The sequence below is a fragment of the Mastigoproctus giganteus genome, chromosome 9, assembly GCF_048544385.1.
Source record: "Mastigoproctus giganteus isolate SK-2022 chromosome 9, ASM4854438v1, whole genome shotgun sequence".
Lineage (NCBI taxonomy): Eukaryota > Metazoa > Arthropoda > Arachnida > Uropygi > Thelyphonidae > Mastigoproctus > Mastigoproctus giganteus.
Window position 1 is genome coordinate 221421481 of NC_143583.1, and position 12943 is coordinate 221434423.

Below are 12943 nucleotides of genomic sequence, written 5' to 3' on the forward strand. Positions count from 1 at the left end.
TGATTAATAACTGCTTTATAATTGTTGAGAGTTTTAGTGTAGGCAGAAAATGAAACTGAAGAATTAGAAACAAGCTAATTACGATATGCAACATTCTTCCCTTGAACAGCCTTAGCACATTTATTGGAAAACCAAGGTTTAGATAAAGGACGAGATTTCAAAGTGGAGTGTGGGATAAAGGATTCCATTCCTGCAAGAATTATCTCACTGCCTAGTAGCTTCCAAGATTAATTCCTTGAATGCTTCCTATTTAGAATTTGCCATTGGAAACATCAGTTGGTCCCACTGTATAGAATTGAAAAACTGTCTGAGACCACTGTAGTTTAAGAACAATGAAATTAATTTCATTGTTCTTAAAAAAGTTCTAAAAGTGATAAAAATGGTTTGAATTTTTAGAATTAGCAATAAAAGTACATCCAGAAACACCATAAATTTTGGAAATGTCAAAATTTATGTAGACCACAGCAATCAGATCAAGAGTATTGCTTTCTCTTGTTGCCTCGGTAACATTAAAGTGTGGGAAACAATCATTCAATAAATCCAGATAAGTTTTGCTACCTTGTGATGACAAACCCTCAAATTCCAGTCCAGTCAGTATTTGGGAATTAAAATCCTACATTATAAGACATTGTCATTTACTGGCATATTCTATTTGTGTATATAATTGTTCATTATACTTATCTTAATTATTTGGCCTATAACTAACACTTACTGATACTGTTGCTTTCCCATTGCTTATGTCACGCCAAAATGACTTAGCATTGCATCCACTTGATGTGGATGCAATGCTAAGTCAATTGTATTGTGTGTTCTTCTTAACCAAAAGCATAACTTCCTATATCTTGTCCTGTCTCTCCTTGCTGCTCACATTGTACTTCCTGTATTCAAATTCTGATTGGCCCCGGGTGCCAAGCGATTGTGACTGAGCGATTTCTCTGTGCTTTCACTGCGACTCTCAAAAGGTGAATTCTAATTCTCTTTTACGTTCTTCTCCTTAATAAATCCTTTTATTTAATTGCAGCTCTTTTTTCAAAAGTACTGATCGAGAGCAAGAAAGGAAAGTAACCTTTCTTTTTTCATATTTAGTAGACTAATCACTACTAACTTCGCTTGGTCACACCAGGCACTGCTCCTGCCTCCCCGTGGCGGGGCCGGTAACCTTGGCAGAAAAGTTCATCTGCCAGGGGCTAAGAGGAGCCAACATGGAAAAAAATATGTTTCCAACTATAGAGTCGACAAGCTGTCGTCGGCCAGATACTGAACATAAACATGATTCGTCACAAGCAAAGAGGTTGAAAACAAATCCCTCGGTGACAGACTTACCAGCATTTTTAATAATGCACTCACTATCAGAACAGTCTCTCAGTAAGCTATCCCCTTTTCTAATCCAAAAACATCTGGAAAGTATTGCAGGGTCTCCCAAGAATAGGAGACTGCAATCAGGGGACTTACTTGTTGAAACTCTGAACCACAGGCATTCTGAAAAACTACTAAAAATGACAAATTTTGCTGGTATTCCTGTTAACGTAACTCCACATGCAACCCTAAATACATCAAAGGGTGTAATATCTAGTTGGGACCTGATGAATGTGACGGAGGAAGAAATTAAAGGAGAACTTAAGGAACAAAATCTAATCGCTGTAAAAAGAATTATGGTCAAAAGAGACAATATTCTGATACCCACCAGAAATATAATTCTCACCTTTAACAGTCCAAATCTGCCCTCATCAATAAAAGCAGGATATCTTCTTTGCCGCACTCGTCCTTTTATACCCAATCCGTTGAGATGTTATAAATGCCAAAAGTATGGCCACTCTCAAACGACATGCAGAAGCAACCCAGTTTGTCCCAACTGTGGATCCTCTGATCACATTCAAAGTGATTGTTCAGTGAAAGAAATGATCTGTCCCAACTGCAAAGGCAACCATCCGGCCTACTCTAAGACATGTGAGAGATGGAAAACAGAGAAAAAAATTATGCAATATAAAGTTGAAAATAAAGTTAGTTATCAGGAAGCAAGAAAATTAGTTGCACCCAGTATACATAACCGTACCTATGCCAGTATCGCAAAAAAAATCAGACAATAGCCACGCAAACTGATGTTACCATTCCACATAACATATCAATCTCCGACTGGGCTCGAGCTGTCCTCTCTCAGCAAGAGTCCAATACCCTGAAGCACTCAGACCAAGCCAGTAATACGCCTCTTAAGATTCCAGCAAAATCTCCTCCTCCACCAGTGATTGCTACTACTTCAAATAATGCTAATTCATCTACAAAAAAGATTATTCAGGACACATCGATGCATTCAGAGTATTCATCCAAACAGAAAGATCCGGTTCTGGAAATATTTGTAGAAGAAGAAGATATGGACACAGGTCGCCCTACATTTCCAAAAAGAGACAAACCAAAGCCAAAACGACATAAGACAGCCACGTCAGGTACAGCTTCTTCTTCTAAATTCAAGTAATGCCTAACATCTTGCAATGGAATTGCAGAGGCTTTCGTGGCAACATTGACGACATTCATTACTTAATTAACCGCTACTCTCCAGTTGGTTTCTGCCTGCAAGAAACCTATTTAACTCCTCAAATTTCCATTTCCATAAAAAACTACTCAGTCTATCGAATAGATCGAAATACTTCCAATTCTGCTCGTGGTGGTGTAGCTATTTTAATTAACACACGGATTCCAGCTAGGCAAATCACTCTCCAAACCCAAATCGAAGCTGTCGCTGTGCGTCTGATTACTCAGACTGCTTTAACTCTAGTCTCAGTTTATCCCCCACCAAATCATACTTACGCTTATAATGATCTTAAGGAACTATTATTACAGCTACCCTCCCCTATCTGCCTGCTAGGGGATTTCAATGGCCACCACCCTTTATAGGGATCAACTAAATTAGACAGACGCGGCCGACTGATCGAAACTTTACTGGAAAAACAAAACCTCACTCTTCTTAACAGTGGTTCACACACCCATATACAGTTACCTAATGGACAGACTTCTGCCATTGACCTATCGATTTGCTCCCCGATACTGTTTCCAGTCATGCAGTGGTCCGCTCTGGATAATCCCATGGGCAGCGATCATTTTCCAATTTGTTTGTAATCTGATGACTACTCAACCACCATTAGATGAACCCTGCAGGAAATGGAAATTCTCTAAAGCTAATTGGGACAAATTTCAGTCAGCAATCACACTGGACAAAAAAATTATACAACTACATCCCATAGATGAAGTTACCGACTATATCACTTCCTGCCTTTTATTTGCAGCTAAAAGCTCAATTCCAATATCAAATTCCAAGACTCGACGCCATTTCAACTGTTGGTGGAATGAAGAATGCACAAAAGCTAAGAAAGAACAAAATAAAGCATGGAATTTATTTCGTCGAACTCCAACTACAGTTAATCTTATTAAATACAAGAAACTAAAGGCAAAAGCTCGTCTCATTCAAAGACTAGCGAAGAAAGATTCTTGGACTCGGTTTGCATCGACTATCAATAGAAACATGAACCCACGATTAATATGGAAGAAAATTAGGCAGCTTTCCGGGAAGTTTCCAACTGTTCCTTCCCCAATTCTCTCCTGCAATGGTCTAGACGTCTCTGCTCCTCTGGATATAGCAAATGCCTTAGGCAAAACTTTTGCTCACGTCTCAGCTGTTTCCACCTACTCTCCGGAATTTCAGAAAACCAAGAGCACCACAGAACAGAGACACATCAACTTTCAAACTTCACTGCTACTTCCATATAACCAGCCACTCCAAAAATGTGAACTTATGCAAGCCATCAGAACAACATGCAACAGTGCCGCTGGGCCAGATGGGATATATTATGTTATGTTACAGCACCTTGATGAGGAAAACTTACAAATGCTGCTAGCCTTTTTTAACCGAATTTTCCTGGGAAATGTTTATCCCACTTCTTGGCACCATGCTACAGTTCTGGCCTTTTTGAAACCTGGAAAAGACCCCTCCAATCCTAATAGTTACAGACCAATATCTCTATCCAGTTGCCTTGGTAAAATTCTTGAAAAAAATGATCCACAGTCGACTCACTTGGATCATTGAAAGCGAACATCTACTAAGTAATAGTCAGCATGGCTTTCGCCAAAACAGGTCCTCCTTTGATCTGATGATCAAGGCTGAATCCGAAATCCGCAATGCCTTTGTTAAAAACGAACACCTAGTTATGGTCTCCATAGATATAGAGAAGGCATTCGATACTACCTGGCGTTATGGAATTCTCCGTGACCTCCATAATCATGGTCTCCATGGCAACCTGCCTATATTCATTAAGAACTTCCTCAAGAGCAGATCTTTCCAGGTGCGATATCAAAATTCCCTTTCTACTACATTCTTGCAAGAAGAAGGAGTACCACAAGGGTCAGTTTTGAGTGCAACCCTGTTTGCCCTCAGAATTGATTCTATCACAAAAGAACTTCCAAATACCGTAGAGGCGTACCTTTACGCTGACGATCTCTCTCTTTCTTGCCATTCACAGAATATGAGATCTATTGAAAGGCAATTGCAGATGTCTCTCAATAAAGTACAAAAGTGGGCTGAGCGCAATGGATATCGTCTTCCCCAACAAAAAACAGTTGCGATCCACTTTTGCAATCAACGCAAACTGCATACGGATCCTCAACTTCGGATATCAAATACCACCATTCCGATTGCCAGCAATATCAGATTCTTGGGACTAATCCTGGACAGTAAGCTGAACTTCTTTGAGCATGTTAAATTATTACGTACTACCTGTCTCAAAAAGATCAACATGCTAAGAGCTTTATCTGCCCATTCTTGGGGAGCAGACCGTACAACTTTGCTGCTCTTATATAGAGCATTGATCAGATCCCGTTTAGATTATGGTGCTCCAGTTTATGATTCTGCCCGAGGGAGTGTACTACGCTGGCTGGATCCTATTCAACATAATGCACTGCGGATTGCAATTGGTGCGTATAGGACATCTCCAACTCATAGCCTATACATTGAAGCTCATGAGCCCCCTCTGCATCTCCACAGAAAAATGCTGTTACTTAAATATGCAGCCAAAATACAGACTTGCTCTTTGCATCCTATTCAGCCATACCTTTTTAATCAACCACTAGTTAATCTCTATAGAAATAAACCAGGTAAAATCTGACCAGCTGGCCTACGGCTTCTTGAAATATCACAGAACTGGAATGTTCCTCTCCACAATAGGCAACAGATAGAGAATTACTCTCATCCTCCGTGGACCCCGTTTCCTCAACTAACTTGTGATACTTATTTTCTCCAATGGGGAAAGAATCGCCTACCGACACTGAATGTGCAACAACTCCATGCTAGCCATCTTCAAAGCTGTGCTGACTTCTTGCCGGTATATACGGATGGTTCCAAATCTCTTTCAACTGTTGGAGCAGCAGCAGTGTTTCCCTCTGCTATCATATCAGCTTCTCTTCCACCTGAGTATACCAACTTTTCAGCAGAACTGTATGCAATACAATTAGCTCTAGAAAATTTGACTCTACACCCATCTGCAAAATATATAGTTTACACTGACTCTCTCAGCTCAATTAGAGCACTGCAGAATCCCTCTCAAAAGAATCACCATTTGCTTTTGCAAATTGACCACCGTCAACAACTAGTGAAGTTTTGCTGGATTCCGGCACATTCAGGCATAAAAGGAAATGAAATAGCTTATATATCTGCTAAAAATTCATCAACCTTAGACTTAACCTGTGCCTTCATTCCAGCATCTGATTATAATATCATAATTCAAACAGCATACCATGCACAGTGGACAGCGCTATGGCATAAAGAAACAAATAACAAACTCTTTCAATTGAAACAGGACCCAAAATTATGGCACTCATGCACCCAGAAAGTTCGGCGAGAAGAAGTGGTACTCGCACGGATAAGAATAGGGCACACCCATCTGACTCACCTCCATTTACTCACCGGCAATGATCCTCCGCAGTGTTCACACTGCTCTGAACATCTAACAGTCAAACATATTTTGATTGACTGTCCACACTATCAACCACATCGTACTTCAACACTTCAAAATCTGGCTAATCTTCAAGAACCGCTGACACTACATCATATCATAGGAGAGGAGGCAAATATTAAGGAACTTTTCTGCTTTCTGAAACAAATTAGAGTGTATAATCTTTTATGAATAGCTCTCAGAACTGAAATGAATTTGAATTGTTATGTTCTTTATTATTTTCTGATATAACTACGAATAGGCGCACTATAGCCATAGCAGCTGATGCGCCAATAAACACCCATACCACACACACAAATTCTGATTGCTATATCTCAATAGCTCTGTGTTTCTAGTATCCCTTGAATATGCCTGCATTTGTTGACAACAAATACCTCTAGTTCCTGAGAGTTATTTAATGTACTCATCATTTTTCTATCCCAGTTATAACTTGGTATACTTGTGCTATCCTAATCCCTATAAACTTCTTCATGGGTGAATTTAGATATTGAATATTTGTTTATATTGTCAGCAACCTGAAGAGGATCATCAGTAGTTATGCATTTCTTATCTTTGGCGTGGTTCATTCCTGTGTCTCTAGTATTAATCTAAACAAAGAATTCTCTGCCACTCTTCTTTTTATTCTTAGCCAAGCTCCCTTTCACAATCTGCCTTGTTTACTTCTCCTCCCCCAGTGACTTGATTGCAGACTAACTTATAATTAATATATGTTTCTACATTCCCTGATAATTTGTAATGATCACATTCATTTTTCTTCCCTCCCACTAGTCTCATTAATCACTTGACATCTCTTTACATCTAAACTTTGAATAATATAAATCAGTAGTGTACAAGAATACACATTATTTTGCTCTTAGTAACTTTAACACAGATCACATATTTGTTTATTCCATGTGAACCACCTCCCAGTCCAGCTAACATTGCATCAGTAGTATTAGAAAATGTTCTTGCACTCTTCTGTTTTAAGTGTATCTCAGCCCCTGTAAAATAAGTTGCACGGACGATGCGATGGAAAATTGTTCCTTATGAGCACGATTCCACAGTGTCTCCATTATAATTCAATCTACTTTTGTTGAAGCACTGATTTTTCACCAAGGCAGCAGAGTCCAAGTCTTATCTTGAACATTACATTCTACTTTTAAATTGTTATTTTGCCCTTTTAACTATGTTCTACTGTTAATAAACAAAATCAGTAAATTATTGTCAATAATATTCTTCTTTTAGATTTTTTGTACATTTTGAAAACTTATCAGATGCAGATCCCATAATAACTTGTTAAATATGATGGTGACTCTTCATTTAGCTGGTTTTTCATGTTTGTATTGTCAGTAATTTTTTTTATGCTCAGCTTATAATATATGATATGCACTTTATTTACATATATCCTGTTAAAAAAAAAAACAAAAAAAAACGCAGTTTTAGATATATTCCACTGCTTGCCATTAGCATTTCTTAAAGTAATATTCTGTTTTAATAGGTTAAAAATGATTATTTAAAGTTGGAAACTAGCATTGAACAGGAAATAGCTATACAGTTATGCTGCATAGAGATTAGGTAAGTTTTCATTTCTGTTACGTATTTTGGATTCATTGCTTTTTTTATTTTTTTTACCTTAGTGAAAGTTTTGTATAGATATGGCAGAGAGAAACAGGGTGGAATATGGAAATGAAAGACAGAAAATAGAATTAGTTTATTTTTATTTCTTTTTACATTATTTGTGAAATAATAACAGAAGTTTACCTCAATATAGATATTGATATCAACATAGTATGAACCAGAGCTGTAATACTCAATACATTCTGTCTAAATCATTTTACATTATTATATTTACATTTTTTTTTTTTTTTTGCTTTATGCTTGCTTCCTTGCATCATTTGAGAGTACTTACTACTAATAAATATACAAAAAAAGCAAGCAGTTATTAAAAAATACAAAATTTAACTCAGTTTAAATTTTCATTAGTATTTAGCAGCATACTCCATTTAATGCTATCTCATGCAGTGCAGTCATTGTAGTGCTATTTGTCTTAGAAATATTTTTCTAAGAGGAAAAAAAAAATACAGTATATACGACAATTCATTAGATTTTCCTCCATGATATTATAGTGATATTGTCACATGTAACTCGGAGAGGTGTGAGTTTGATTCCCAGTAGTGACTGGAGGCATTTCTAAAGTCCTCTTTGAGGCTGTAGTTAGCTGATTCTGGTGGAGGGTATGTTGTGTTTCCCCATGAATTATTCCAGGTTTTTCAACCATGGAAATGTGACACACACACACATCAGCCTGTAAACACATACTTCTATAGCTGTAGTACACTTATCCCAATATTAGTTACTCTTGGGAGGCTTTAACATAATAATAATAACAAATGCAATGATAGCAGATAATAATAATAACAAATGTCTAGACAAATATAAGACCATGGATTGCACCAGGGAAAATTAGTCAGCCAAAACTACCAGCCGCAGACTGGTAAAGAGATCGAAGCCATGACAGAGGGAGAGACCTACAAATACCCGCGGATGATGCAGGCTCAGCACAGTACAAGGAAATTAAGGCCTGCCTTACCAAAAAATACTATCAGAGACTCAGAAGCCTGCTGAGAGCAGGTTAGTTAGTTAGTTATTTGGTTTTTAGGAGCATTAGCAACTAAGGCCATATTGCTTGGGGGATGTGCGGTGGTCGTTCCCTGACTTTTCCGCATCCTCTGTATTTGGTGGTCACGGGCTTGAACCCCAGTGTAATCAAGAAGCATGTGCTACGCACTGCTGCTCCTGCCAACCTGGCTATGGAGGTGCCTGCTGAGAGCAAAGCTAAATGGAGGGAACACAGTTAAAGCCATAAACACCTACTCAGTCCCAGTGCTAACATACTCCTTTGGGGTCATAGATTGGACTAGAACTGAGCTGGAGGATATCATGAGAAAGACAAGGATAGTGATGCCCAAGAGCTACCAACACTACCCGAAGTCAGCCATGGAGGGACTGACAATAGCTTGGAAAGGAGGAAGGTGCCTAATAGACCTCATCGAGCAACAGAAAACAGAATTGCTAACCCGAAGGATTACTTCCAGAAACAGACAGCAGCACTCTACCAGGATATATGGAGGAGAGACAAGCGGTATACCCCATAAATCTAGGCAGAGTCCCATCTCACCCAGACTGCACAAATGAAACTAGAAAGATAGGCAAAGAAGACACTCCGTGGCGCAGACACTACAATGACCTTCATCAAGATCACATAGATAAAATTGCTTCCAATGCATGGCTCACGAGCAGGACTCTCTTCCCCAAGACTGAAGAATTCATGTTTGCTATCCAAAATTAGGTAATCAACACCAGAAACTATAGAAAATACATTGCTAAGGAACCCATGTTTAATCCATGTTGACAATGCCACCTGGTTTCGAACACGTCACTGCGGGATGCAAGGTGGTCGCCCAGCTGCGTATACTCGCAGGCACGACCAGGTAGTCAGGATAATACTTCGGAAGCTAGCAAGGAAATACTGTACAAGGAAAATGTACTGTACTACAAGTAGAACCGCCCACCGGGCTAGTCGGGTTGGTAAAGTACTGGCCTGGCAACCCAAAGGTCGCGGGTTCGAATCCCGCCTCGGGCTTGCCTCAAAAAAGTAAAAAAAGTAAAGTGCAGCCATTATCAACCCACTGCAGGATGGAAGCCTCCTCAACAATTCATGTTGAGGGAAATGGACCATAATCTGCCACGCTGGTCCAGTGCGGGTTGGCAGATCGACCGTATTCAGCAGTCAGGGGCTTGAACCCCGGTCTACTCAAAGAGTGTGTGTGCTACTGCACTCCCGCTCCTGCCCACTCGGCTACGGAGGCCTCTTGGATCAAATTACTGCACAAACCTTGGGAGGTGCATTATGGCCACAGAAGCTGATGCACCAACAACTACTAAAAAAAAAAAAAAAAAAATCAAGTAGAACCCCAGGCAGTACTAGAGATCCCAACGCATAAGCTGTACTGGGACCTTGCCATAATAGCAGATAAGACAATCCTGCACAGCTGACTGGACATAACCCTTTTGAACAAGAAGGAAATGGCTACCTATCTGATTGACACAGCAGTGCCTAACACTGGCAATCTCCAGAAAACCCACAAGGAAAAAATCAGGAAGTACAAAAATCTAAGACTGGAGATCAAAGAGATGTGGCATAAGCAACAAGTAACGACCAACCCAATCATCGTGTCAACCACCGGTATGGTACCAAAGACCCTACATAACAGCCTAGCAGCAGTAGTTCTCTCAGGAAACACCTACAAGGCACTCGAGAATGTTGTAATCCTGAACACTTGTAGGATAGTCAGAGAGTTCTTCGACCAACAGTAACACCAGACATAACAACAACCACCCTGTGTACTTGGTAGCAATACCCGTCACAATGTGGACCCATTAGTCCACATTGTGATGGGTATTGCTACCAAGCTCCAGCCACTAGTCATCTACTAGGTCACTAGTCATCTACTAGGTGGTAGATGACTAGTGGCTGGAGGTAGTCCGAATAGTGTGTATGCTGGGACATTGTTGAGGCTATGTTATATATAATGTAACCAGATTGATTGATCTGGTTATATTCTTACCATCTATACGCCATATCCAAAAATTTCATTAAGTCATACAGCATGTCCTTTGTCCTTGCCTTTTCTTACTTCTGAATATACCATGGATTGTTTAAACTAATTGTGCAAACTTATCTGTAAAAAGAGCTAAACCTTCCAAACACTTCCTCATTCATTTCACAAATGTACGTGGTCTCAGTTCTAATATCAGTGATGTCCATTTCCACTTACAGTCTGCCAAACGCCGACCGGGCTAGCCGAGTGGGTAAAGTACCTGCCCGGCAACCCAAAGGTCGCCGGTTCGATTCCCGCCTCGGGCTTGGATCAAAGTACAGCAAAAACCTTGGGAGGTGCAATATGGCCACAGAAGCCGATGCGCCAACAACTACCAAATCAAAAAAAAAAAAAAAAAAGTCTGCCAAACCCCATGTTCTTTTTCTGACCTAATCCCAGTTGTCGGTTGATTCAACCACTGCTCATCTCATTTATTAAAATTATTCACTGTATGATTCCTTTCACTTCAAAGGTAGCACTTGTGCATATTTTCTGATATTTTCTGTCAGAGACAGTAATTTGGAATCTCTTCTTTTTGATCTTCTCTGCCCTAAAATCTATCTACCACATTCTGCCAAATTCATCTGTTGCCTCTATCATTCTCCCAACTCCACTAATCACTTGGAGCTCTTTGAAACTTGACTTTTTCCAGTCCAACTTTCCTAACAGTGGGATAATTTTCCTTGGTGATTTTAATGTTCACAATTCTAGCTGGCTTCTGTTTTCTTGTAACAGTTACCCAGCTGGTCGAGATGCCGAGGCTTTTGCATTACTAATCACCTCGCACAGTTTGTCCCTTTGCCTACCATAATACCAGACAATCCTAACCACGCAGCCAACATGCTTGATCTTTTTCTCACAAACAACCCTTCTAAGTACATGCAGTCTAGGTTGAGTGGGTCTCTAGGCACGTGATGTCACAACTTGGTGATGGTCTTTTCTCAAATGGAGCATTTATCTCATGGCCATTCTCAACCTTGTATTGTTTGGCCTTACAAGAATGCAAAATGGGATGATCTGTGAGATTTCTTCTTTTCCTTGGTCAGATCACTGTTTCAGATCTTTTGAGGTCAACTGCTGAGATCGTGTGTTAGTTAAATTATTCTTGTTGGGATGAAATCCTTTATTCCACACTTCACTTTAAAATCTCATCCTTAATCTAAACCTTTGTTTTCCAATAAATGTGCTAAGGCTGTTCAAGCGAAGAATGTTGCATGTAATAATTGGCTTGTATCCAAAAATCTCTAGGTTCATTTTCTGCCTACGCCAAAGGTCGCAATAATTCTAAAGCAGTTATTAATCAGTCCAAACTAGATTTCAAATAGGCTTAAGAGTGGAAAACTTGCTTTTTGTCCAATTGGTAGTCGAGCATTCTGTTCTCTCAAAGCTATTCAGTGCAACTTTTGCCCATCTTTGTTCCTACCTCTGTCAAAACTAGATGGTTCTGTTGCCATCCAAAGATAAAGCCAATCAGCTAGATCTTATTTTTCTTCCAACTCTTGTACCGATGATCTTGGTAAACCATCTCCAATCCCAGTACACTCCATTTAATGCCTCCTGTGGTCTTCTGTCAAAAGGAAGTAAGAAGGATTTTGATGAATCTCGATGCTAAGAAAGCTCCAGGTCCTGATGGTATATCTTCACTTGTTCTTAAAACTTGTTCTCCTGAGCTTACTCATGTTTTGTGTCACCTTTATCACTTTCTTATTTCAAAGGTGTTTTCCCCTTCTACTTGGAAATTTGCCCATATTCAGCCAGTTCCTAAAAAGGATGACAAATCCTACCCATTCAATTATTGTACCATTGTACTTCTACGCTTTCTAAAGTAATGGAGAAATCATTAAACTGCCAACTCTTAAACTGTGTAGAAACCTTCCAAGTGATTAACGATTGCTAGTATGGATTCTCTCATCGTTCCACTTGTGATATTCTGGCTTCTGTTACCCTTCTATGGACAAATTCAATGGAAATATTTGGTGAAAGTCAAGCTGTTGCTCTTGACATTTCAAAGTTTTTTGATCGTATTTGTCATAAACATCTTCCAAATAAGCTTCCGTCTTATGGTTTTGCCAACTGTTTTTTGTAATTGAGTATCCAGCTTTCTCTCTTATCACTCACTATGGCTGATGGTAGATGGCTCTTCTAAATTTTCTACTAATGCTGGTGTTCCTGAAGGTTCAGTTCTTTTTCCCATTCGTTTCCTCTTGTATATTAATGACCTTCTTCCATTGAAACAAGAAAGATGGGCGAAGAAGACACTCCAATGGCAGGACTACGATGACCTCCATGAAGACTACAAAGAATTAT

The 12943-nt window shown here is 39.4% G+C and overlaps 1 protein-coding gene across 1 annotated transcript in view; it reads left to right on the forward strand.

Moving 5' to 3' along the window:
* Nucleotides 1-12943, forward strand: part of LOC150081130 (focal adhesion kinase 1-like) — a 1307299-nt gene that overhangs the window by 194384 nt on the left and 1099972 nt on the right. The window contains exon 5 of the mRNA XM_090380936.1: nt 7474-7550. Within this exon, the coding sequence (XP_090237062.1) occupies nt 7474-7550 (77 nt within the window). The remainder of the gene's footprint in view (nt 1-7473; nt 7551-12943) is intronic.